The sequence below is a fragment of the Zychaea mexicana genome, assembly GCF_025766255.1.
Source record: "Zychaea mexicana strain RSA 1403 chromosome Unknown BDB00scaffold_92, whole genome shotgun sequence".
Classification (NCBI taxonomy): Eukaryota; Fungi; Mucoromycota; class Mucoromycetes; order Mucorales; family Lichtheimiaceae; genus Zychaea; species Zychaea mexicana.
The window spans coordinates 148,801-176,009 of NW_026516755.1; the positions used below are offsets into that span (position 1 = coordinate 148,801).

General features: G+C 41.7%; 6 protein-coding genes across 6 annotated transcripts; 2 read left to right on the plus strand and 4 right to left on the minus strand.

Moving 5' to 3' along the window:
- Window positions 1–244: 244 nt before the first annotated feature.
- On the minus strand, window positions 245–4,702 carry BDB00DRAFT_634473 (uncharacterized protein). The gene is made up of 4 exons (XM_053118106.1): window positions 3,811–4,702; window positions 3,259–3,657; window positions 664–3,166; window positions 245–600 (listed from the first exon to the last, which is right to left on the minus strand). Exons 1-4 carry the CDS (start codon window positions 4,583–4,585, stop codon window positions 333–335), a joined length of 3,945 nt encoding a protein of 1,314 aa, XP_052975522.1. The 5' UTR covers window positions 4,586–4,702; the 3' UTR covers window positions 245–332.
- Window positions 4,703–10,495: 5,793 nt separating this feature from the next.
- Window positions 10,496–11,225, minus strand: BDB00DRAFT_844534 (uncharacterized protein). Its single transcript, XM_053125017.1, has one exon. It carries the CDS (start codon window positions 11,204–11,206, stop codon window positions 10,994–10,996), a length of 213 nt encoding a protein of 70 aa, XP_052975523.1. The 5' UTR covers window positions 11,207–11,225; the 3' UTR covers window positions 10,496–10,993.
- A 76-nt stretch (window positions 11,226–11,301) lies between these two features.
- Window positions 11,302–13,421, plus strand: BDB00DRAFT_962660 (armadillo-type protein; the record flags this gene model as incomplete). Its single annotated transcript, XM_053129741.1, has 6 exons — window positions 11,302–11,653; window positions 11,735–11,901; window positions 12,014–12,232; window positions 12,347–12,532; window positions 12,642–12,791; window positions 12,874–13,421. 6 exons carry the CDS (start codon window positions 11,302–11,304, stop codon window positions 13,243–13,245), a joined length of 1,446 nt encoding a protein of 481 aa, XP_052975524.1. The 3' UTR covers window positions 13,246–13,421.
- A 2,490-nt stretch (window positions 13,422–15,911) lies between these two features.
- On the plus strand, window positions 15,912–18,087 carry BDB00DRAFT_844538 (uncharacterized protein). Its single transcript, XM_053125018.1, has 2 exons — window positions 15,912–16,609; window positions 16,700–18,087. Exons 1-2 carry the CDS (start codon window positions 16,117–16,119, stop codon window positions 17,968–17,970), a joined length of 1,764 nt encoding a protein of 587 aa, XP_052975525.1. The 5' UTR covers window positions 15,912–16,116; the 3' UTR covers window positions 17,971–18,087.
- Window positions 18,088–18,188: 101 nt separating this feature from the next.
- Window positions 18,189–23,915, minus strand: BDB00DRAFT_634598 (NRDE-2, necessary for RNA interference-domain-containing protein). The gene is made up of 23 exons (XM_053118107.1): window positions 23,862–23,915; window positions 23,676–23,778; window positions 23,257–23,570; window positions 23,131–23,168; window positions 22,933–23,045; window positions 22,719–22,822; window positions 22,573–22,634; window positions 22,224–22,479; window positions 21,883–22,100; window positions 21,559–21,770; window positions 21,378–21,446; window positions 21,091–21,248; window positions 20,976–21,015; window positions 20,848–20,901; window positions 20,698–20,772; window positions 20,160–20,598; window positions 19,981–20,070; window positions 19,595–19,866; window positions 19,440–19,489; window positions 18,965–19,374; window positions 18,761–18,874; window positions 18,557–18,675; window positions 18,189–18,468 (listed from the first exon to the last, which is right to left on the minus strand). The coding sequence occupies exons 1-23, from the start codon at window positions 23,874–23,876 to the stop codon at window positions 18,278–18,280; spliced, it is 3,516 nt and encodes a 1,171-aa protein (XP_052975526.1). The 5' UTR covers window positions 23,877–23,915; the 3' UTR covers window positions 18,189–18,277.
- Window positions 23,916–25,371: 1,456 nt separating this feature from the next.
- Window positions 25,372–26,403, minus strand: BDB00DRAFT_941789 (actin cortical patch SUR7/pH-response regulator pali). Its single transcript, XM_053129379.1, has 3 exons — window positions 26,126–26,403; window positions 25,972–26,042; window positions 25,372–25,887 (listed from the first exon to the last, which is right to left on the minus strand). The coding sequence occupies exons 1-3, from the start codon at window positions 26,287–26,289 to the stop codon at window positions 25,493–25,495; spliced, it is 630 nt and encodes a 209-aa protein (XP_052975527.1). The 5' UTR covers window positions 26,290–26,403; the 3' UTR covers window positions 25,372–25,492.
- Between the last annotated feature and the right edge of the window lie 806 nt (window positions 26,404–27,209).

Consider the following 27,209-nt stretch of genomic DNA (forward strand, 5'->3'; position numbering starts at 1 on the left):
TTTCTTCAAACTCAACCTCACATCATCACAACCCATCTTCGCTATATATCCACACACACACACATTACTTCCCGTCTCGTTCATCTTTTGCTGTTTAATTGTTTCTTCTGCATACTTCTTCCTCCCCCCTTTCAAGATCATATATAAACAAACCATCCATGCATTTCGCACGCACTTTTGAGCTCGTTGCGAACAATCTATAATCTGATGTCAAATACTGGTATATAATGCAAACAAAAGAAAAGAACAACAATAGGAAACAAGGTGATGCAATAAAGAAACTATTATACAGGGTAAACGATGTAATAAATTGTGAGAAAGGAAAAGCTTGCTTAGACAAGTCCAAATCCTTTGGCATTTTCTATGGCAGTGATTAAACGTTCACTCATTTTTTCCCGGGAAGCGTATTCCGGAAGTAGTAAGCGACTGAAACACGTGAGTGCTGTGGGCAGCCTGTCACTGTCCGGTCCGTTGCGCTGTACGACAAACGTCAGCTCCTTCAATCCGCCTACAGGAACACGGTCGCTTGCTGTGACAAAGAAGAGCAGCTTGCGTTTTTGCTCGGATGTCATCTCTTGATGAACAATGGACCAAAAGTGTCTATCCATCAATAAAGATAGTTGTGAGTACCAAAAACTAGTCAAGGTAAAAAGAAAAACTTACCGAATCGTTGTGTGCTCAGCACTGTATCCATCATCATACTCTGTCACGCGTTCCAGCTCGTCCAAATCTATTTCCGCGCTTTGGCGCTGACCACATGCCACGACTTCCAACACTTGGGCTGTGCAAAGATCCATGGCTGAGCCGCCCATGACGCTCCATAGTCCCCGACGGATCGCCAATAACGGGTCTCGTTGGGCATAGTAAAGAAAATGGGTACAGTAATCCCTTACAAAGTCAGTCCGATTCGCATTGGTCACGGGTACATCGGTTCCACCCGGTTGCAATGGCCATGTCGCGATACCTTGGCCAAAAACGTCCAAGGATATCTCATAATTGCGACAAAACACGTCCTGCACGTCCTCTGGCCAATCCAACAACTGTTGCAGTCCGTGTGCTAACGATGGCCATCCTTCACACAAATCTTGGAACGTAAACAACTCATGACGATTGGCGAGTGCCTCGATCCGTGCCTCGCTGGGTTGCACAAGCACCTTCCAAAGCACTTGCGGGAACTGGAGATTCATAATGACGCCATTGTAGATGGCCAGGCCCATCATGACGCCCACCATTTCATACGTTCGTAACGAGTCCTCATTGTTGACCACCGGAAGCATCCACTGCAGTCGTGTGTCCGGATCAGTATCAAACAGCCCCAATGGTTTAGCCATGAGCTTTTCAAACAACACGTTGAAAAACTCCTTTTGTACGCCGCCTTGATCCATGCCTTCTTCGCCACCGCCAACAAACTTGATCTTGAGCGGCTTTTTGATATTCACCCATTGCCGTGACACTTGATGGAATGTGTCCTGCACAAAATGCTCGCGCCGGATCTCCAAAAGCAGGTACGGGCATGTAGCACTTTTCAAGTTGGTCTCGAGATTCCGGACCATGCGCGGTGCATCGGACAAAAGACGTCGCGCATGAACTACAAGCGTGTGGTTGACACATGCGTCTTCGTACTCGGCCGACATTTGCGACATGGCGTCAAGTTGCAAGATCTTGCGTTTGACAGGTGGTGGCAATAGGAACGGGTAACTGAACCATGAGAATTGATATTCGTTGGCAAAAGGGTACGGTAACAAAATGGAGGTTGAGGTTGTTGTAAGGAACAGACGCGTGCGTCGTTGTTGTTCGTTGAGTCCACAAAACTGACTCGCTGAAGAGGACGGTCGTGATGCTGCAATGGTGGATATCGAATGACGCCCCTCGCCATATTGTAACACACGTCTCCATATCCGATACTCGTTTTTGATGTTGAGCTTCTTACATACGGCTTCGCAATTGAAATCACTGGTTGGGATAATTGTGCCTGATGCAGTAGATGATAGTGAATTGGCTTCGTAGGCAAGCTCTAAAAACTTGGTCGCCATGACAACCGAGTCTTGTTCACCGTGTTTGTACGGCCCGGTATGAAAATGATTGATCAGATAATTGTGCAAGTGTGTTACAAGCGAACGCATTCGTACTGCATCCAAACTAAGAATTATTTCATGTGAGGCAAAAGTATAATGATTTCTGTTGGTGCTTGCTACATAAATCCGAAAACAAAGCCTCTCTCTCTCTCTCTTCTTTCGACAAACGTACCTGGCGAGATGCTGCTTCAGCACCTCTCTGATCACGGATTGTCTATTACATGCAATCTTGTTCACGACTTGGATAAACTTGTGTGACAAGATCCCAGACCACATATCGCCAGCTGCCATGAACGGTGTTGCTGTTGCTACAATTGCTGAAGATGACGATGATGATAGCGTGAATGTTGCTTCTTCACTCTGCCCTTCAGTAGCGGAATCGTCCGAAGATGCTGATGATGACAGTTCTTCCGTATGCTGTTGGATCCGTATCCATTCCATCACGGCAAGCAGTGCTCGACACCATTCAACCATAGTACGTATACACGATGACGACTTGGCATCTTGAGCAGTGGTCAATGATGTCATACCATCCGTATTCATGTTCATTCTATCCAACAATGTTTCCAGACTTTCCGTCACGGTCTCGGATGTCCGGATATCATAATTACTACTAACACCACTGCCGCCAAGAATCGTTCTATAAAACAGTGCCAATTCGTCAAGTTCGGTTTTTTGGAATGATAGGCCGATTGGTTGTAGTAAATGTGATCCGTTCGATAATAAACTATTGCCAATGCCTTCCCAGTTTTGGAAAACTGCACGACACCAATAGCTAAGTTTTTGCGGGTCTTCTGTCACCATCTGATGGACTTGATCGATGGCTGTTTGCACGTCGGTGATGATGTTTGGTCGAATCGCAAGTAACATGCCTTCTTCACTGGATGTGTCAGATTCGTAAGAGCTGCTGTTGGTCGTTGTCGAAGTATCGCTCATTGAATCGAGTTGGTAGTAGTAACTGTTATCGCCATTGTTATTCTTATTGTTGTTGCTGTTGTTTTCCGGTTTTGGCGCCACATTCGTGTTACACAAAGATCCCATGAATCCGTCTCGTTCATCATGCACTTGATTTGATTTATTTGGAAGCTCATCTATAAAGGGAATAGAAGACATGGTTTTGTGTTCTTAGTAGAAGGAAAAGGCACGTATTCTTCCTCTCACACACACACACACACACCCTTACCATTCTCTCGTTTCGTTCGACGCCGCCGCCGAGAACTCTTGTTTGATCTGTTGTTCTTGTCGTTGTCATCCTCCACTATATTACTGCTGCTGCTGCTGCTACTGGGACTACTTGAACCGGATCTGTTGTTGCTGTTCTTGGTTTGATCGTGATCAACTTGCATTCCAAATAATGACAGAAAAGACGATGACGAAAATAGGGACAGCAAAAATGGCTTTGCACGTGCTGGTTGTTGGTGCTGTTCCTCTTCCTCATCTTCCTCCTCAGCAGCCCACGCATGTTGAGCTTTTGGTGCTGTCTCGTAAAATGTATGATATTGACAAAGACGACTTTCGGGTTTCGATGCAAGTTGAATGGACATAACGAGTGCTGCTTGTCGATGTAAATTGCGTATACCACCTATAATAGTAACAAGAATAAAGAAATCAATCATTCAATTCGTTCATCATTCGATGCTGGATATCATTTCCTCAAAACTACTATGGCTACTACTACTACCACTACCCTTATTGCAACATAGTGTTGCAAGGGCTTTGACCTTATTAGGCATACCTTTGCCTGTAGCGCAAAACCGGTTCATACAATCTGCACGTCCACATCCTACCGTAAGCTGCTGGAAATACTGTTCTATTCTCGCTTCATAGTCGCATTTTGCTTCCTTGAGCCTTCTTTTGCGTAACGATTTCAAACTCGATTCCCCGGGTAAATGGACAATGTCCTTTTTGCTCTTGTTGGCTTTGCTGCTGCTTCCGTTGCTCTTGGCAATGCTACTTGCATTCAATCGATCTTTATTGGAAATGTGATTTGGCAGGGAAGCCGGCGATTGTTGTTGTGGTGAAGTAGAGGGTCGAGCATGAGATGAAAAGTGGTGACAGACGAGGTTGTTCTTAGTGTTGTTGGCTGTAGTAGAAGTGGTAGTGCTGGCCGTAGTCGTTGTGCTAGTAGTCCTGCCGCTTAACTTGGCCGACAATAATCGCTTATTGTTGTTTTCTTCAAAAGTAGAAAGATTCTCGGTACTACTGTTACATTCAATGGACGAATCGTTCCATACTCTATGGCTGTTGTTATTGTTGCTGTTGCTATTGTTATGGCTGCTACTCGTACTGCTCCCACTGCTAATCGTGCTGCAACCACCGTTACTATTGCTACTGGAAGTACTGCTCGGTGTAGTGCTGCCAGTACCGCTGTTTGTGCTATTTGCGGTGGCACTTGTTGAGTTCGTGCCGGTAGTGCCATTTTGATGAGATGACCCAGGACTTGTAGTTGGCGCAGTAATGGGCGATGCCGGGTCATACATTCGACGTGAGTGGTCTAGAATTGTCGACATTGACTATTGTTGTATATAATGATAGTGATACACAAAAATAAAGAGAAAAGAAGAAAAGAAAAAGAAGGTTACGTTTCTAAAACGGCACACTCTGTGATTGCTACTGCTAAGCTCGCTCTGTGTAATAATGACGGGATTTTAAACTGGCATTATCGGTAAGCTCATGTTAGTAATTCAGCAATTTCTAGAAGTGCTGGAAGGATGGTAGGTGTGGTAGATGGTAGTGGCGGTGTTGAACGTCGACACTACACAACGAGAGGGCTTGCTCGAGTTGTAGTATATCGTTCCTTTCGAGTATATATCAGTTTGTTTTTTTCTTAAAGCAATCAGGCTCATCAATAAGCAACGGCCGACAATTTATTGTCTAGGGGTTTGTTGTTTGTATGCAGTACACACCAAACAAAGAAGACTTCCTGCCTTGTTCCTCATCGTCATCTTCCAAATAGAGTAATTTTTGTTGTTTTAAGCATTTCGAAACTGATGCATCTATGTAAGCGAATGTAAAATTTATACAAGTACAATGTATTCGCATACGGTATCTTTTTCATGAACGCACCAGGATAGCACTTTCTTGGCGTTGTACATATGATACCTGGTTAACCGAGGATTATGATACCGGGAAGGAGCCGGCGTCAGAGGATAACTTAGACTAGCTGTATAATAAACCCACATCCCTATACACTCCCTACAAAACGTTTACCTCTCAAGTAGGGTGGGTGGGTTCTGTGCTGGCTACAACACACTATCTGCTCTTCCCTTCCTTATCATATATAATTATCGTACTGCAAGGAAGCGTCTATAGACCCAATGGCGCAAGCCACCTAGTCTTCCATTATAATAAAGCCATAAATACCTGGTTGAAAGAAAAAAAAATACTCTTGCACTATGTAATCTTGGCTTCGTTTCCATAGCAATTAATTAAAAGCTCTAGTATTGCTACATAATAGACCCTTTTTATATCGTTAAGAAAAGTATGGGAAAACACCGGTGGGCAAGATCATCCCCGAGTTCATTATCAAACAAGGAAAAAAGCAAGAGCTCGTTCGACATATATCACATAAATCGGTGTTTATGATTGCAAGTATGATAGAAATATGGCTCGCATGTGGCAACATCAACAACATACGTATTTGTTGTTGCGCCCGTATGCTACAAAATAGTGTTCAAGTTATCAGTAAAGTGAGTAGCGTAAACATATGCTGTCATGGTAATGGAGATGATGTGCAATAAATTAATAGGTATCTAGCAGCAATAAGGAGTCATCAAAACATTGCCATTTTTTGGGTGTCCAATACAGTGGCCGCTCGCTATAGTGTTATAAGAAATGAGGCATAATTTCCATCACTATGATATATCCGAATAATTACTATATCAAATGCTGGTTTTGTTAATGGGCTCTGGCAAATAGATTACCTATGGGTCTATATGGAGAGCTCATCAAGAGAAGCTCTAGAGCTGCCCGCTGTCACTTTTAATTCAATCGGTAATGAGCTCAAAGATTATACTATCCCTCACTTCAATCTTTCCAATGACATCCCGCCTTACTTACAGTATTATAGCTGATAGGTGTGCATTTGGCTGCAAGCGCCTCATTGATGGAGTGCCACGCTTAATATTAATACTCAAGACGACAATCTACACTCATGAAGCAGCAAAAACTAGCAAATTGTGAATGATATTACTGTAACATAAGCGATCTGGTAATCAATGGTTTAGCAGGTACGTTCAAAAGGCTGATGTTATCGTGTATAAGGTTTGTTTCCCGATACGGATACTGTAGGTGAGTGTCAATGTACAGTACTGTATATTCAAAAAGAAAATGAGGAGCAAGAGAATCGAATAGATAAGGGATCAGTAATACAAGTGGTGCTAGTATACTAGATACAGATTATATTTCTATGCAAAGCTTGTGCATGGTCAGTTGTAAAAGTATTTCAGACGATTTAATAACGACGCCCACGTGTTCTTCATCTGGCTTCGTGCAAATTCGTACATATACATATCGAATTGAATTGAGACTAAAACACACTGGAATAGCATCGCGAATACTTCTGTGTACCCTTGGGTCTCTAAATCCATATTGCTTTATCTTCTTTTACTGCTGATGCATGTGCACGTTTTTACACAGCATGAGCACTCGTTCAAAATCTGCCTTACATAGTTTAAACAACTCCCTTTCGCTCTGCTATTTAAAGACAATGGGCACTTATGCCCATTGCTTATTGTTCCGCTACTAAGTATCTTCATCATTCAGTCTGTCAAATATCTCGGTATTTTCCAAGCGCATCTTCTTATTCGGACTAGCTGATATGAAAGCAATTGCGTGAAAAGTTACTACACTAGGTCGTTCGTTGCATTCCGTTGCTTCTCTTATTTTACAATTATCACAAGCCATTCTCTTTAAACAGAGTCCAAGCTATCTCTCTTCTTCTTTTCTTTTTTACTTAGCTTCACCTTCACCTTTTACGATTCTGCATTCACCCTTTTTAACGCTTAAAAAGGCAGTCCTCTATTGATGTTACTTCGAAAACAATAAGACTTCAACCCACTCTGGTTTGGCCGCGTTCAAAACATCATATTTGCATGTGATAAATTCAGGACTATGTGTGTTCTCCTTCTGTTATTGCTGTTGATGCTGCTGCCGCAGCTGTCAAGCTGGCTTCAATCATAGTCAGAAGCTGGTAACAAGTTTTTCTACATACTAGGAAGCGCGAAATGATCGTCCGTGAAAATCCCGAAGAAGGGGACGATCATACTCTGTAAGCGTCTTCAACTTCATTTTTCCGTCATAGTTAGTTCTTGCATGTGTATATACATACTGGTCTCGTCATTATAGCACCAATGAATGTGCTTCACGATGAGCATATTTGCAGATCCTGCGGTATATTGTTTTCGGCGATTTGAAGCACTTTCGTCCTCTCAAAGCATCATCCGCGAAAGTATGTAAAACGATGGTGTAAAAGCCTGAAGTGTAAAGAAGGTAAGCTATTATGATATTTCTTGTGAGAATGGAAAACTACAAGATGTGCCAAAGTGATCAGCATGGGCTGTTAAAGGACATCATCAATAGTTTTGTTCTGTCATAACAAATCAGTGTCACATGATCCTATTCAATACACTTTACTGAGGTGCGTGCCTGACAGCTGCGTTTTATAGTTCGTAAGAAGCATGGCATATGCTCGAGTAGAGGCTAAAAGAAATTCTAACAGCGTAGTAGAACGTATTATGCTTACACAGTAACATGTTGACTGTTTTTAGTAATGCCCTATGAATAGCTTTATTGTTTCAAGCCTTAATATACTGCTCACTGAATACTTCGTAGGTATATGGGCAATTATCGGTATGTACATTTAAACATGCCACCATTTGCCCCGCATTTATAGATATGATAAGCATAGAAAATTATTTGACAAAAACTTTTTTGTCAAACAAACAGAAAGTCAAGTGCCACGCACAGTGTGAATAATACATAAAAAGAGGGGGAGGTGCGGAAGTGGAAATCCTTGCTGCTGTTGTTTTAGTTAGTGTCTTCCGATGCTGTAGGAAATGCATGTTAATACTATTGATAACTCAATAGGCAGAAGGGCTGATGTCGTTCGACCTCTTCCCAAACGTCATCCAATACCATAGAATAGAAAAAGAGACGTTTTCTGGATCCTGATGATGATGTCCGAATGATGGATAGATCAGTATGTACGTATGCATGAGTGTGTGTGTGTACTACTTTGTGTGGCTTACGTCCATCTCTCTGTTATGATACTCACGGGTTTGTTTATCTAATCAATTTGGGAAACAACACAGAAAAAGGCTGAGGCAATATAAACATATACGGTCGTGTGCTTTTCTTTCATGGCTGCAACAAAAGACTTAAAACCGCTTTCATTATGGGATTAAAGGAATTATACCTGGTGTGCTCAATGTGCGGATAAAAAAAAACGAACCCAACTTTGGGATCATTGTGGCAAATTCTTGAGGCACAATGATGCTGCGTAGCAAAATGAAAATGCTCAAACATGCAAAATGGCATGTGCGTAGCAGAAATGAGAGCACATACTTTCTTTGTTGCTTCACACGTCCCCGTTTTTATTATACATAATTGATTGTTGTCGTCCATTACAGCAGCAATCAGCATTAGTAGGCGCAAGAAGTGTTCGTTGTCGTTGTCGTCGTCGTGCTATATACTTACTATTACTGCTATATAATAGCACTGTTGGTAAAGTATGTTTTTGTCCCGTTGTGGCAGCAGTATTGTGAACGACAGAGTTACAACGGAATGCTGTTGCTCAGCAATAGACGACGAGTATGTATTGTTTCCAAAAGAAGTTTAAGAAAAAAAAGGTGCCTTTATAATCTTTATCTATTTACTTTTCCTTTCCCCTCTCTGGAATATCGCCATGCAGCAGAATGCATGTTCAAAATATTTGATATGCCAAGCATAATACCGAAAATAATAATAAACGAAAAAAGCGATGATGACCATCTGTGGACTAGTGAGCTATGTACTCTGATTGCCCACATATGATAAATGATAGTGATATGTGGTGATGATGGTCCTTCGGTACATTAATTCCACTATAACTACATCGCAGAATTGAGCAGCGTACTACCGGTGCTGCACTACTAGCAGCAAGACGGTCCCTGCTAATTCATTAACGGTTAAAAGGTACACACGTGTGTATTTGCTGTAGAGTACATGTCTATTTGGATTTCGACTACAAGGACGACAACGATGATTTTCCACAAGGGCAAAAAAGTGAGAAGGAATACGGGGGGTGGATGTGATAGATACCCATACAGAGGATGGCACAGCGGGATAAAGGAAAGGGGGTAGTAGTTAGGGCTAAATCAGCTGAAGCAGCAACAGCATCGTCAAGAGTAACAAAGCAGCAAACAAGAAAAAACTGCCTAAAATGATAAAAGACAGCCTCCCTTTTCCCCTTGCTCTCTTCCTCTTTCTCTCTCTGTGTTCTCTTTTCCTTCTTTTCTTCCTATCGTCTTTCCCTCTCTTTTCCTCTACTGTATTTTTTTCTTTCTTTTTCCCTTGTTATATTATATTTTGTCTTTTCTCTCTGTGCCCTGGAGGTTTAGGGAAAAAAAATATGGTTAATACGTACAAATCAGCAACTACCACAACTACAACCACCACCATCACTGCAAACGCCCGTCGACAACACTACAACAACGGCACCAGCAACAACAGTGGCACCAGCAGAGCACCTAACTCGCCTCCAGACCGATTTGCTCATGACAGCACAACACCAACCAACAACAACAACAACAACAACAACACAGCAAGTAATACTACGACTGCCTATACCAACGGCGCTGGCAGCATGGCAGCAGCAGTAGTGTCTGAGCAGGAGCTGCTGGCCGATATGGAGGGATTGAACCTCTCCTCTTCTTCTGGTGGTGGTGGTGGAGGTGGTCCGCATCCCTTGGACAAGTAAGTGCCAATCTGTCAAAGGGGAAAAGAAACCCTGTCTTCAGAAAGGAAGAAAGAGAGAAAATTAGACTGAAATGCCCTTGCTCTCGTGTAACCACTTTCAGGAGACCTGTTCCGAGATCGATGCGTGGCATATTTCCGGACAGCACGGCGTTTACTCCTCAATCAAGCGACAGGTTCCTCTTTCCGCCTTCGGATGAGCCAGGTAGCGTCAATACTTTGAATCGCCATGACAACTCGCTGTTGCTGCTTAGCAACCGACAGCTCACGGCCCTTCAATGACTACGCTCGCTCATCAACACTGTTTATTCTTTTCAATTCACTAGGGCGTCAAGGCGGTATGACAGCCACCGATCCGAATTTTATGCGGCGATCGTTGGATGCCACACACAATCACTTTCCGGCCCTGATCCGTCGCGAAAGTTACCCGTGTCTTGTAAGTTTTGCCAATGCCCGAACCCCTCTCCCTTCACTATGTACATATTTCCTCCCCCCAAGCCCTCCACCTCCTCTTTTTGCTTCAACCAACGACCCTGTGAAAAAAAAAACAGCATCAAGCCCTTCCTTCACCTATCCATACACACTCTCAAAAATAGGGTCCCTAACCCTGTTTTTCACGTTATCTAATACATTACATTAACAGCAGAGCACGTCGTCGTCATCAAGCACGACAACTCATTCGGAATGGGGCAGTGGCGACTCCATGTTACGTGGTGGCAATGGCAATGATCCCATCAACATAATGCATTCGCCATTGTTTCGCAAACACTCTGTTGACGTTCCGTACGCCATCACAAACAAACGGCTGGACCTAGACGGCATCAGAGGCAGCCGACTATCGCCGTCGTACTCAAATCCCGATCTTGCTGCAGCCCGACGGCTATCGAGCTTGGACGCAGCAGCACGACTACAGAAAGAACCCACTGCTGCTGCTACTACCACTACTAACAATGGTGCAGCATGTGTCAACGGTGGACTGGTGGGTGCACACCATAGTCATTATCATCAGCCTCATCATCAGCACCCATATGCAACAGCAGATGGGATGTTGCCCCCTTTCCTTCCCTCCTTGATGGGCTATCCTTTTTTCCAACATGGAAGCAATACAACTGCAACGACAGCAGCAGCAGCAACAACACCAACCAACACGGTCTCAGCAGCAGGAGCAGTACCACCATCCTCCTCTGGAGCTGCGGCTGCGGCTGCCGCCGCCGCTGCTGCATGCAACAATGCCAATATGAACCCGTTAATCTTGACCCACCTGATGCGCCATATGAACCAGCCACCATTACCACCAGCTTCTGGTGCTCCTGTAGCTTCTCCAACAACAAACGGCAGTAGCTTCAACGAATCTACTAGTAATAACAGCACCCCTCCATCACCCACGTCGTCTAAAAACAAGCAACAGCAACTACAGTCCTCAGCGCCACCAACACCTCGACGCCACAATGACCAGGATCGCTTTGCCTCTGTTCGATTCGAGGATATTGTTGATGAAATCTACACTTTGTGCAAAGATCAGTACGGCTGTCGGTACCTGCAACGCAAGTTAGAGGAACAAAAAGACGATCAGCGCGATACAATCTTCGAGAAAGTGTTTCCATATTTCGTGGAGCTCATGACAGGTAGGATGTTTAAGCTCTTGGATAGCAACCCAAGAAGTGGCAGGAGAAAGCAAAAGCGACTAATTTGATAAATGGCGATAGATCCGTTTGGTAATTATCTGTGCCAGAAGTTGATGGAGAATTGCACAGACGAGCAGCGCACGTTGATTGTCGAACAAGTGTCTCACGACATGGTCAGCATCTCACTTAATATGCATGGTACACGTGCTGTCCAGAAAATGATTGAATATATCACGCTTCCAGAACAGGTATAGTTGTAATGCAATGTATTTACACCTTTCGTACCATGCTTTGCATGTTTATACACTCTTACATACATACACTAGTATATACTTATCTCTGTTGGGTATATGTGTTTAGATCGACCGAGCTGTGGTTGCATTGGCACCCAACGTTGTAACACTTATCAAGGATTTGAATGGCAACCATGTCATCCAGCGGTGCTTGCATCGCCTGTCATCGGATAACAAGCAGTTCATCTACAATGCTGTCAGCATGAACTGCGTTGAAGTTGCCACGCATCGTCATGGCTGCTGTGTGCTGCAGCGCTGCATCGACTATTCGGTCGAAAACCAAAAAGTAACAAAAAAAAATTTACTCTCACACTATCCACCATCACTCGCCCCTTAAAAAAATACTTTTATCCAAACCTTTACTAACCCCCCACCCCAACCCCCGTTATTATAATAATAGGCACAGCTGGTTACGGAGATTATCAATCACGCATTGACGCTTGTGCAAGACCCCTTTGGAAACTATGTGGTCCAATATGTATTAGATTTGGGTGATGCTCACTTTTCCGATCTACTGATCCGCCGATTTATTGGCCATGTCGGGTCGTTATCAGTACAAAAATTTAGCTCGAATGTCATGGAAAAGGTTACATTCTTACCTCTCTTTTTTTGTCATCACTCACAAAAGAAAATCTGTTATAGAGGATAGGGTTTCGACTAACATCAAAATTGATCCGCTTTATTTATTCCATTAGTGTATTCGTGTGGCTGAAGCCGACACGCGAGTACATTTGATCGATGAAATGACGAATCGTGCTCGACTTGAAAAGTTGCTACGTGATTCATATGCCAACTATGTTGTCCAGACTGCGTTAGATTACGCTGAGCCCACCCAACGTGCAAATGTATGAGTTTTTTTATTTTTGTGCTGCGTTGTTTATTGCTGCTGTTGCTGATCCACTAAAATAAACTAAATGCATACTGTAGCTGGTTGATTGCATTCGTCCTCTGCTTCCTGGAATCCGTAACACGCCCTATGGTAAACGTATCCAAGGAAAGATCAATCGTGAGCAGCAGCGTCATCATCATCATCAACAGCAACAACAGCAGCAGCAGCAGCAGCAACCACAGCATCATCATCACCATCATCACCACCAAACCCAACAATTCGCAGACGGTGGATTGCCCATGGGTTATCTTGCTCCTTGGATGGCTGGACCCAGCAGTGAAGCAGGAGGTACTGCTGCTGCTGTCGCTGCCGCTGCAGCCGCAAGCGACTTGGCGTTTTTCTCGCCTTTCCACCAATCCCCGGCAACTTTTGGAGGATCTGTTCCTTTTTCCGTTTTCCATAATCATTAACTATTCTTTTTCCTTTGTGTTTATCCTATTACCCAAAAGAAAACACCACTTTCTTTTTGTTTTTGATTTCTTTCATGCATCTTGGTTTCTGTTTTTCCTCTATCGATCCCAACTGTAAACTAACAAATTATATATCATTTGTGTAGTAAAGTCTTTCGTAATCTATTCTTTTTCTGTTAACCCTATCATATTACAAAAAATTATAAAAAGCTGAATATTTTTGTGTGTTTTAGTATATATTGTACAAAATGCTTTACTTGTCGTTTAGAGCTGTAAGTAAGCTACACATGACTATCCCGATCGAATCATGATCCTGTTGCTTCTTATATAATGGTGGCTGTCTACTGTAGTATCTCGAATAATTTTGGATACGCCACGGGCACACTACCCGCGCACATCCTTTTGTTCTACTCATTCTATTTCACTGCGACGTAAAAAAATTGTTCAGCTGATATGTGTTCGAGACAGCTGCTCATAATTTAGATAGACAATCATTCAAGGCCTGTCCTTCAATCTCTTCTAGGTATACACTGCACTTACACTACTATCGCTACTTGCATATCTCACAAACATATTTGCCTTGTCAGTGCAAAATAAATCATCACAGTAGTTTTACTCCATACATAATGCGCAATTAGCTTTGTTGACATTAGATACTCGTCCCTGTTGATATCTGAAAGTGGCAGTTTGTCGTGAAGGAATTTTACATAAGCTTGATTAATGACCGTTCCATTAAGCAAATTTACACAAGTGTTCATTTCTCTTGATAAGTAACCGCCGGAAAAAGCGATCTATTTAAAGTACCAACTAGTTAATTGGAACCAAATGTTTATGTAGTTAAGTAAATCCATGAGTACTTCCCAATCATGATGATTTGATAACGATGGTCGATAGAATAACTGCGGCTTTACGATGGCACCTCACTACATGCTAGCTTGAATGCAAGCCAGGACGTGTTAACGAACTACGCGCCAGAATTGAGGAATCGAAAGAACAGACACATGACCCTGTCTAATTTAATATAAATTCGACTTTCGGATACATTTTCCGTGAAGTGCTTCGCTGCAAAACACCAAAGTTTTGATGCTTCACAAAATGATGCAAGATGCAGTACTATCAAGAAGCCACGTCGTTTCATGAGGAATCATAGTAATCGGTGCACTACAAGACACTCAACTCTTGTACGTGAAGCGGATAGAAGTCCAACGGATCAATATGGAATATCAAGGATGTGAAGGATGTGAAGGATGAAAAGGATAGTAATGGATCATGGATAAATTATAGTTTTGCACAAACCTCTCTCCCCTACTTGTATTGTTTTATTGTCTATTATACCCTTTTGTACCGCCGTCCAGTGTTTTTACTGGTATGTGCCGGTTGAGCTCATATTGGTACCTTTAATCCCCACATTTGTACTTGTACAATAAAGCTAGTATTCATATTTATAATAACATATGTCTTCCATTTGTTCCAACCAACGTTGCAAACACAAACATTCGTCGTATAAAGGCCTATAAGAAGCAATTATTTTGCCGTGATTATTGAGCTTCATATGATATAATTGAGGTTAACAAATAACAGTCAGGATGTATACGAGCATTTGTATATCATAAACTTCTTCGATGTGCAACACATGCTTAACGTTTTTCTTGATGCTTTATGGGTGCATTCATCATATGGTTGAGCTATCCGTTGATTACAAGTGGCAGTTTTGGGCTTTCGTATGTAGATAATACGAGAACTTACTTAGTTTATCGCTAGTGTTTGGTACGCATCTTTCTTTTGCGTTTTATTTATTTATAACAGTTCTCGGCCTTATTTGATTATGCTACCGATGTCATAAGTTTTTTATGTATGTAATTGTTCCAAATAAGGCATCTGCTAGGAGTAATACATATAAACAAACAAGCATCCTTCGATGTGAAGCACAAATTCTGACGTCAATTCGTCAACTGTTGTAGCTTGAAACAGATGAAGAGGTAAAAATGACAAATAAGGATAAAATAGATCGATATTTAACAAGCAGGACATTAAGATTATGAAAGGACAGTATAGCAATACTAATATGTACCAGCTCTAAGCCGTTGATATTGTGGAAGAGCGTTGATGACGAGCTACAGCGACTGCTATTTTTGTTACTATTAAGAATCGGCCGAAATTTGACATTGGTTTAGTGCGTTAATACAATTAATGCACTCACCTCTTGGCTGTTGGCTGAATCAAGTTCAGTTTTCCGCATAGTTTATTTGCTATATACATGTATAGTTTGGAGCAATGCAAGTTGTATAATATGCGCACTCTTTCCATTCAAAAAGTTGTTAGAACAATATAGAAAAACCGGTGGCCTTCAAATGTAGGGCTGCTGCTCCTCGTCCAACTTCAGCCCCCTTAATAGAGCTCCATCTGACAGTTGTGCATCTCATCGGGCGGTTGGAAATCATAATTACAACTCTCACGCGTACTCTGTCTCTCAGGGAACAAACAAGCTGCCATGTATGAAAAGGGAGACTCTTGTAGGCAAGTCGATGTTAGTAATTTCTTTCATGTAAAGTTGAGACTACTACGAGCAGGATGTTGAAGTGGAGTTGAAATTGGAAATGTGAAAAATGCGGATCGATCGAGCAAATTTTTTACTAGTAGAATAAAGTTCACACGATGGATTTTGGGCTTAAGCGTTGTATGTTGCCGATTTATGCAGCAGCAAAGCTTAAGCATTACGATGAACCGCCCCGCCAAAGCAGTGACGGTGTCAGCGTATCGGTGGGCCGTTGTCCTTTGTTTCTTTTTGGATGTTAAAGCTATAAGAGAATATGTACCTGCCTTGATCTTTCTCCTTTATCTTTACTCTTCTATAAAAAACAGTAGTTAAAGATGGAGAAAAGAAAATCATCTCGAAGACATCAAGCGATTGATCATGTCGGCATTCCTTTCCGACATCCGGCGTCAACCGATCGATTTGTAACAGTGGCACCAATTTTTATACACTCTTCGACAGTACCATCTACAAACGTCAACATCAAAGGCAGCGGCAGCAACAGTAGTGGCAAAGGTTTTATTGACTTTCTTGCACAAAGTCCATTTGAAATATTTTGCCATATAGTGAGCTATCTAGACACCTATACGGCTATCCAATGCACTCAAGTAAGCGGTACCTGGAGAACGAAGCTATTAAGCTATCATGGTCTCTGGCGGCAAATGGAAATCCGTTATCCATATAAGAGACAATACCGCATACCATCCACGTTGTTACATCATACTAGAAAATTAGTCATTCATGATCAAGTCACAGCATCCACGAACTGCACAGAGTTTCTTAGAATACATGTTTTCAAGAATCTAGAGTCATTGGAACTTTGCTTCTCCGGTAAGAAAAACTTGACAATAATGCGGGCGATAATGCTATTAATCCCATTATTATCGCTAATCCAGTCAGAAAAACAATCTTTGCTACTAGCTGGTCATGGTGCAAACATGAGGTCACCCGAACTGCTTTACAACACCTTGACATACGTCGGGCAAACCTTAACCGAATTGCGCATCGACTGGCCACGGATCCAGGATACGCGTATCTCGTTGTCGCGCATACTATCTGCATGTCAAATCCTCACGACAATCAAAGTCATTGCATGGAGTATCAAGGATTGTGTAGTTTCACGCAAGACACTATTATCTCAAATGGAGCGGCACTCGCGGCAGGCGATCCAACCTCTTTTCCAACTATGGCCACTTATTTGGCGGTGTCCGCATCTCCTGCACCTAGAAGTGAATGGATGCGAACTAGACGAGGAGATTTTACCTGTACTTTCCAATTGTTGCCCTGAGCTGATGACGCTCATTACCCGAAAAACGACACAATTGCTTTATGAAGATGTCACTGTTTCCGCGCTACATTCATCATCGGCGACAACAAGAGGGCTAGCCCAACAGCATTACAACACCATCAATGCAGGTCGTCCTGGGGAACTACAATGCTTAGTGCTTCACAGTATCCGATCCGTGATACCACTACGGTCCCGGCTTGAGAAAAGCCAAAACTCACTCCGTATCCTGAGTTTGCTACCTAGGGGCGGTTCCGAAAAGGATTGGACTCAATTATCAACACTTGCATTACCGCGTTTGACGTTTCTTCACATCAAAGTAAGCGACATCACAACCACCGAGTTTTTACGCGACCATTTCCCTGCCATGCTGCGTGGTTATGATAACCTTGAAACGCTTGTCCTGGAAAGTTACAGCGATCAATATCAGCAACGCATGCTAACAGATGTGATCTTCGGTGCGGTCGCAGAATTACCAAACCTTGTATGCTTGCGGTTATCACATATTGATATAAGAGGTCGAGGATTCAGTCAGTTGCTACACAATCATTCAGTGTGTCGTCGGACTTCGTCATTACGCGAACTCGCGCTTCATCACTGCACAGGAGTGACCACCAGTATCTTGCACAGCGTTGCTGCCAACAACAACTTGAAGAAGCTATCGATATACCAACCCGATCAACAAGTAGCTACTTCGGATGTCACAAGCTTGGTATACCATCAGATGCATCAGCTCGAGTCTTTGGAGTTAGGATTGATGCAACTTACCGATGAAAGCGCTGCAGATATTGCAGGTTGCAAAAATTTAGCATTTTTACTACTTTACAAGATGAATGGAGCAGGAAAAAGACGTGTTGATCAGTTGCTGAAACCGTTCATTAAGCAGGTGGTCGTGCAATGGCGATGATCCTGTGAATGGCATCCTCATCTGTAGCATCAATAACCCAAAAAGTTATCCAGCCATCATCAATTTGTAATTATCCATTCTTTGATACTGTATGTATTTCAAATTTTTGCATATACCATTGTATGATATACATTTTACATATATATATATATATATATATATATAATACAGTATTTATGCAGATACTGTATAAACATACAGTATATTACATTTATGGTGATTATTTTTGGTTTATTGTGATATACTTATGATGACTTTTCACTGTTGACTTTTCAGTGTTGGAAAAAGCATTAGTAGCAAATATTATTTACATCAGTGCAGCAGCTTCTTCGTCTTCAGTATCAATGTCCAGCCGGTCTCCTTCATTATCGACAAGTAGTCTATCATCAATTGGCTGACGCAGTCGAATCTCTTTTTCCATCATCAAGCTAACGATTTCATGGAGCTCTTTTTCAGATAACTGTCGCGATAATAACCTGATGCCTAATAGGCAGATTTCTACAAAGGGGAGTATAATGAATGATGTCAACCATCTCTTAGAGTTTTCAAGTTATATTGAGACTACCGGAAGAAATATAGTAGATACCTTTTGACCATGGACATGCACGAATCGCACGGTAGAAGAGAGACTTGGCCCGAACAAGTTCACCACACTGAATTTCGTGCTCAATGTATAGTTTCCACAATAAAATCGATGATCGTGTGCTGTCCACGACGAAAATAAAAGATGTTATTATCATGATATTAACTTCCTCTTAACTACAATGAATATGATCTGTGAGGCACTTACTTTGTTTTTTCGATCGATGACTCAAATAAGGACCGTACTTGATTAACGTCATAAGGTTCATGGTAATGGAGCTCCGTTCGTATAGATGATAACCAAAGAATGACATTAGGATCGCTATATATGTAATTTGCATTTTAAATGTTAGTTTTATGTTCTCCACTGCACAAACATACACGTGTGCGTACTATAAATTATTTTCTTTACCTTTCGAGAGATTTAGCAAACATGGATCGGACCCTATTGTACAGCTTGGTTTTTGCTTCGTTCCATACGTAAAGACCAATGAAGACTGTGTTGTTGGGGAATAGGATGAGCGCCCGATTCAGTAAATGTCGAAGGTGTCCTGGCTTATAACCTGCTCGACGGTTCATGGCAACGTTTTGAAATGTCAATTTTGCATATGCGACCCATAACAACTCGCTTTCAAAACCCCGTTCTGCATGACGTTCCTGAATGTACTCTAAGGCATGCTCAAATTCATTGGATGCTTCGTTGATATCTTGCGTCAAAAGTTGAAAGAGTGCGTAGCAGATAATGTAGTGATATGCAGCATCCATTTCGTTCTCTGTGCCTGCTGTCAGCTGAGATAATTGACTTGTTTTTTGTGCATAAAACTAAAAATACATGTTGTGATTAGCGCTGTCGCTAAAGTCGCAGAGAAAAATGATAGCAAAGTTACCCTTTGTGCTCTCAATAATTGTGCACTTGACGGGGTTGGTCCCTTTTCATCTAAACAATAGAATTATAGAACGTATGTGTGAGCAAGCATTTGAAAAAGGAAATTGGTTGCTGTTTTTCTCATCTGCGCTAGCTAACTACAAAAAATTCGCTTACCGTAGGATTCGTCAGTACCACAAGCAACCAATATTTTAAGCGCTTCATCGGACCGACCCTCTTCCCATTCTAGCTGTGCAAAAGCACTGTAGACTAATGGCACCATGACTTGATCTTCATTGGGAAAAGAGCGATACGCAGCTAGAGCGGTCTGATATACTTTGCGTGCTTCCTTTAGCTTTCCATGACTCTTTTCCATTTGCGCATATGCATTCCATAAGGTTACGTTTGTTTGACGATCTTTAAGCAACGTTTTAGCTACCCTCCGTGCACTAGATATATGCAAATAATGCAATCGTATTTGTTAATGATCCCGATACTACTATGTGCGCAGATAGAAAAGAATCCGCACCACATTTTCAAAATCTGAGATAACAAACTCTTACCTTTTGTTCGCATAGCTTGATTCAAATGATATATAACATACTGCCAAATGATTGGTCCACTTCAACGCGAGAAGCTGTTGGAATGCATTCCTATCACATTTACAAGAGGTGAGGTCAGTATCTCACATTATAAATTTTTCTATGAGTGATTTAAATCATATAGAAACAGCTCATACTACCTTGTAAAATCTGCTTCGAGTTGGTTGTCCACATGGCAATTTGCCACACACGAAAACCAATGATCATACCGGGCAAATAATTCTGTTGTACCGACAGGATATGAAACTGGATAATCGTAGGGTTGTCGATCACTGGTAACGCGTTCAGACTCCATGGGTATACCATCGATATATGTAAGCAACAATGAACCTCGCAGTTGTTGTTTAGTAGAGGGCCAGAATCCATCCAATTTCAGCTCATTATGAGTGAAAGTGTCCACGCAAAAATGAGTATTGGTACCGACGCCAGGAGGCGTGAAAGGGAGCCCCAAGAACACAAAAATACTGTATATGAGACCTTGCCGTGCTTCACCCGTCGTGATGTTGAATAAAAATTCACGGATATCATCTGATAATGTAATCACATATGGATCTTCGTCAACAAGTTCTGGCGGAGCATCTAGAACGGAAAATCGGGTTTTAGCCTTCTTGATCGGTATCAAAACTCCTGATATGCTAACTAGCAATCTTTCTTGAGAATCAAAGGAGAAACGCGTACTTTTCATTTTCATGGGAAGGCGGCTATTCCGTTCTTTGGATTCCTCTAGTCGCACCCAATCTACCAGGCTATAAACTAAATTTGTGGGGAAAGGATAGATTAGCATATATATATTGTTGACAAAATATTATACAACCCCAGATTAAATACCATCTTCAACATCCTCCGGCTCCGGCGATTCGGTGTTCTCGCCGACTACATCCTCTTCTTCAACTACAAAAGTAAGTACATATATTCAGCTACTTCATATCGATTTGCTTTGATAAGGTTAAGCTTACCATATTTGGTTCGATAGTATTCTTTCCAGCCTTTTGCTCCCTAGCAATAGATGCAATAAGTACCACTTTCTACGGCGGGGAAAAGTAATCACGCTCGCTTGTCTATTTCTTTTACCTTTTCGCCAAAACGAAGTACTTCACTATCCCAAAAGTCAGAAAATTCGGCAAGCATATCTTCGAAAGTGATGTCAAGTGACATCGAAAAGATTCTTGGTGGGAACAAAGTAAACTCCACAACAGCTTGCAGCGTTCCAAATCCTCTTTCATGGTAACCTAGTTATATACAGTAACAAATATCCTAAGCACTTTCGCTTTTCTTCATCTTTCTATTGCTATTCTCATGTGCATAATGTCCCTTCTTCCTTAAACTGCCTTTTCTTTTATCCAGATATTTCACTTTACCAGCCTGCTTCATGAACAAACATGCTCTTAGAAGAACATAAACCATGACAGATTCAATATTCTCTCGTGCTATATATAAAAATCATACGGTTCAGAATGCGTTTCGAATCAATATTTCCGATCAATCCTCTGTTTTTGTAAAGTAATTTAGAAAATAAATTTCTATCCCCATTATACTTACCTTCAAGATTATCCTCATTTTTCCGAACCCCTTGTAGCCTGCGTGCTAACTTGTTGAGAGTTGAAATGCAATCCTCAAACACTTTGACGCATTGTGAGAACGAAAAGCTAGAGAAATTGGTTTGTCTGAGGTTGATATAGTCGGCCCAGAGTCGAATCGATTCGGGACGAGCCTTCAATGCCTTATCCCAATGTTGTAGCAGCGTAAGCGTACTATATCGTAAAAAAAAAGTATAAAGAAAAGGCGTTATTAATATGACGATAACAAGAACGGTTGTTTGTTGCCGCCATCTGCTTTTGGCATACTTGTATATGTAAAACTTACTCCCATATTTCTTCACCACAAGCCAAATATGCCGAGAGAAGCGTCTCGTCACTAGGGTTGGCTTCCAGGGCTTTCTCAAAAATGGCCATTTTTACTTCGTTCAGACTAGACTTGTTAGCCTTGGAACGGAATTTTCCATCTGCACCGACGTTTAGGCCTTGAGCAGCCTCATCCTGAAACGCAATAAACTCCATCCAGGCTTCCACATCATGGCGATCCTATATATGTAGATACAGTTACGCGAACACGGTTCTTTTCATGTCAGCTATATCTCCAATTTCTACCCATGTGTGCCATTCCCATGTAGCAGTCAGTACAATATATTACAACTACACACGAACCTTGTCCACTTTTCTATTAAGCTCAACAGTACGTCGACGAATGTATTCGTCAAAGCTTTCGCCTTCTTCTGTAGATTGTTCATCATCATCAGATCCGGCAGGTTCAGTGGCATTTGGTCCTTCAATGCTCCGATAATCAACTCCACTTGATATTACTTGGTCATTTTCGTCTTTTCGGGGGGTTTCTCCTCCGTCAATCCGTATGAAGTTTATATCCTTTTCCGTCCCTATATTTGAGCCCGGTCGTATACGGAGTCTAAGGTTTATACATTGTGATAATTAGGTTACATTATAAATTCATCTATTGCGTATTTTTGACGCGAGACAGTTATTGTTCGTGTAAGCAAACCTTTTCATATCTTTATCTGTTTCTTTCCAAGTATAAGCTGCATCTGTATAACGTAGCAACTTCTACAGAACAAAGTAGGATTGCCATACCGTTAGCGATACGAGCAATTAAAAATATAAACATGTTCTTATACTACGTTTATTTACCTTCTTACGAGACAATCGTGACGCGATGATTTGCAACGTTCGGCCTGATGTTGCACTGGCCTTGTCAATCTTTACAGATGACGATAATCCAATGACATATCCACCTATATTTCACCAATACATATTTGAATAAGATTTTTAAATTTGCTCATCGAGTTCATCGCATCTAATACTCGTGTAAAGCACGTCCTTGCTTCGCTTCTTTCTTCTTTACCTCCTTCACGATGGTAACTTGGAACATCGTAACTATGGAGCCCACCATACGTCAAGTTATCCTTATCGCCTCGCTTGTCGACTATATATCGGATACCTGTTTTCAGCTCACCACTAAATTATATCTTAGCTCTTCCTGTCTCTCCTATTTGTCCATTTTATATAGAGTTACACGCAAGAAATGAATCCGACTACTCACGTCAGTGGTATGGGTGATGGTGAACGTCGAGACCGCCTCTGCATGAAAGGGTTAATTTCTCTCTTTTCTGTTGTAAGATCGAGTATGCAATATATGTGTTATCAGAGTAAAACAAGATAAGTGTACCTCACGCGAACGAGGGCGTTTACTGCTGCGACTATGTGGCGATCGTGTTCGGTGACGAGAACGACTTTCGGGTGAGCGCGATCGCCGACGTCGCGAAGAAGATTGTTTTTCAGGTGTACGTGAGCGTCGTCGTCGAGAAGAATGCTTTTCCGGTGTACGTGAGCGCCGTCGTCGGTGATGAGAAAAAGAGTGCTGTTTCTCGGAAGAACGTGATCGCTGACGATGACGGCCTCGTTCCTTCTTTTCGGTTGTTTGTTCGCGTTTGTGCTTTTTATGTTTGCGTTCTTTTTTCCTGCTCTCGTCGTCAGCCAATTCTAAAAGTAAAAGTTTATTGATATTCAAAGCAGCCGCTGCTAAGTAAGCGTTCGTTTTCTAGCAGAGAACGAGAAAGGGGGCGTGTGTTTAAAAGTACTAATAACCTGACAGATCTGGTGCACTCGAAAACGAGGGTACTGCAAAACCCGTTGAATCGTTCATGTCTGGAGCAGTAGAAAACGATGGTGGAGGTGGTATAGCCCTATGCTATTTAGTCATATGTATACACACATTAATTAGTTTTAAATGTTAAAGGGGGACAGTGAATTACGAATAGCAAAGAAAACTACCTCCTTAGAACTCATGATTCAGATTGATCTAGTATATTTTAAAGAGAAAAAGAGGTCTTCAACGTTCCGAACTGCGTGCGGAATTTGCATAAAAATTGATTGCCATCCCTCAATGTAGCTCAAACAAACGTACTCCATAACAGCATGGTTACCACATAAGAGAGGTGTATCAGTAGCTTTACAGTGCATAAAGCAGTTCGAAAGCTAGTATCTCGTTAGCCGATGTTTTAATAAGTTGTTCAACGATTGCCCAACTTCTCTTTGTATCTTTTTCTGACTTGGTAAATATAGAAGTCCATTCTTCTTAAACAATATGTGCCTGTAGTATTAAAATACTGATGGAACTTTGCATTACCTCGTAAAATTACTTTCCGTGCGAATTCTTTTTTATGTCACATCATGTTGGCTTTTGCAAATGCTACAATAGCATATAGTTTATGGCAGCATAAGTTGTTCGATGCCTGATGGAGTTATTGTTTAAAAGTCATAAGCGTTCATCACTATATCTATTATGTAGTTAGTATACCTTTTTAAACATGTAGCTTAAACACGAGACAATCTAGGTACTACATTCTGTATCTAGCTAGGTCCGTCCTCAACGACGCTTTCCTTACATCACACCCCAAAGAACACCATTTGAAGCCATCCAAATTACTTTTTCGGATGGATATATCCCATTGACATGCCCCATTCATACCAAAAGTCCAAGAGTGCCATCACAGGAAATATACGGTAGTAAATCTTGGTGGTTATTTTGATATATAGTTGCGCGTGCTACTAGATCCGTTTCGATAACTGTTTTTAATTTAGAGACTTGATTTGTGTGATTGTCGCTAGAAACAATATTTATTCAGATGTAGCGAGCCTACTCTGTTCGCATGACGATAAACATGTGGTACATATTGCGTGATATACTAAAGTTTCAGCAATGTAGCTGTACTTACTCACTGTTTACAAGTATGTAAGTGATGACAACAAGATAAAAACATATATACAGTGGATCCCCGCTAATACCATATTGGCATTTTCTATTTTTCCCCTGAAATGAAAGGGGGTGAATTTAGCGGGATCAAATAAATACCCTCCATACCACTGCTATAGTATGATTTTTACAAAAGAACTAGTTGATCGTCCCATACGTATATGTATATTATTACATTTCTGCATGTCTCAATTATTCAACCTACTCCAAAACGTGCGACTCTTTGAAATTTATAAGAAGTCTATTAACATTTCATCCATTGCTGAAGGCCGCTCATCTGTCATTAATAACTAGCCGATAAATAAGCGGTGATCACGTGTGTTAAATGAAAATGTATTAAGGTTTTAAGGCGGGGCTTGACTTGCACCTTACATCCATTTTCCATGTGGAATCTTACCAAAAAAGGTTCAAGTCGTTTCTGTCAATCCCGATGAGCTTCATTTAGACCTGAAGAGAAAATAATAATAACGGAAGCTCCAAAGGATAGGTAAATTAAACTTAAAAAATAACTATTATTATTAAAGGTTTCGCAAGAAAAAAGAGTAAAAAGTACGGAAGATGAGTGATGGTGGGGGGATATATTATATATACAGCAACAGGTAAAATAAAATAGAAAGGAGAAGTTTTTGTATGTGGTGTTGAGAAGGATTTAAGCCTTCAAATTATCGAAAGCGGTGGTTCTTCTACGTCGACACAAGCAATTAAAGGTGTACCACATTGTTGCAAGAGCAGATGCAATCATAGCGCCCAGCACCAGCCATGTTGCATTGCCAATTTGACCCGAGATTTCTTCTCCCGTAGCCGCATTCTGGAGCTTGGCAGCAGCAACGACAATAATTATAAAAATAATGAATAAGGCTCCCGTGGCCATCAACGAGACGATCATCAGGATGAACTCAGGAAGACGTTTGAAGAAGGTGAAGAGCGTGGCTTGCATGGCCAATGCGGTGGCCAAGAAGGCGATCCAGTACAAGATGAACAAAGCGAGGTACATGGTGTCAGGCAAATCCACCGAGAGTTGAATACCAAGGCCTTCAGCTTCGGCTATACAGAGTAGTGATATAACAATGAGATTATAGTGAAACTTGTTTTTGTTTCTGCAATATGATGTTCCAAAACTACACTTACTCCACTTGAAAGGAACAGATGGCACACTGCATTCATCGACTCCGCTGCCGATTTCACCATAGCAGCTTCCCCTAAGTACATTGTTTTCAATGAGAAGTCGTTGAGTTGACAGGGATCAAGGAGGCAGTCAAGTATTAGCGGCTGTATATCATACCATAAGCCCATACGAGTGAATCTGCCGTTCCATTCGACCTTGGCGAAAAAGAGATCACGCAACACAGGTGCGTTGCCTGAGCCGCTGATGAGAACGAAAACCTCTAACAGCAAAGCGACGAATGTTAAAAAGGTGGCTCCGTATTCTTGCTTCGACGTTGCCATAATGGTAATGTTATTAAAACTGATGTGATCGTGCCGCTGTTGTTGCTGTTGTCGTTAAGGAAAGTATATGACGATAAACAAACAAAGAAAGAAAGGGGAAAAAGAGAAGTAAAGTGGAACCCAACAGAAATGCCTTTAAACTTTAATATATTCGCTGATGGAGGCACAAGTCTAAAAAGGCGGTTTTGAGCGGACTGAATATTACTGTGTACGTCGCCCTGCATACCACATCCCACATATGTTTGTTGGAAACGAAATCTTCACTGCGAAAATCACGCTCAAATTGTTACACAGGAAAAGTGAAAAACAAGCCATCATCTCCTTTTCACACCGTTACAACACCTTCTGCAATTCGAACAGTTACGTGGAATCATCTTGGCTTTCGAATATCTTATTGTAGGGCTCCATTCTTCTCTCTTCTCTGCATATGCGACGATGTCACATTATCAGATCACCTCAGAGCGCATAACTATAGCGATGACCAGTCGGCTGTTGTGTATGATATAGATTGAGCAAATGCTATTGCTACGAGCATAGTCCATAGGAGCTTAGGGTGCTTTCAAGTCCGTCTTCGCAGAATGATGGCATATAATGTCGCGCTTAGAAGCGGTCTAAACTGCCCAAATACCTTTTGTCATTTTGATCTGCTACCATCAGACTGTGAAGTACTACGGAACGTTGGCCATCAAACTCAAGTGTGTGCAGTGGGTAACAGTGCCAGTTATTACTTAATGTAGTACCATTGGTGTTTTATTCTCCCATCTGTCCTCATTCAGGATATGATGGACGCGTGTGCATAATAAACATTGGCAAGTCTAAAAAGAAGACAGATGTTGGTGTCTCTTAACTTGGAGGAGCACATGATCGCATGCATGCGTAGCATTAACACACTTGATCCCTATTTCTGCTCAACGAACAAC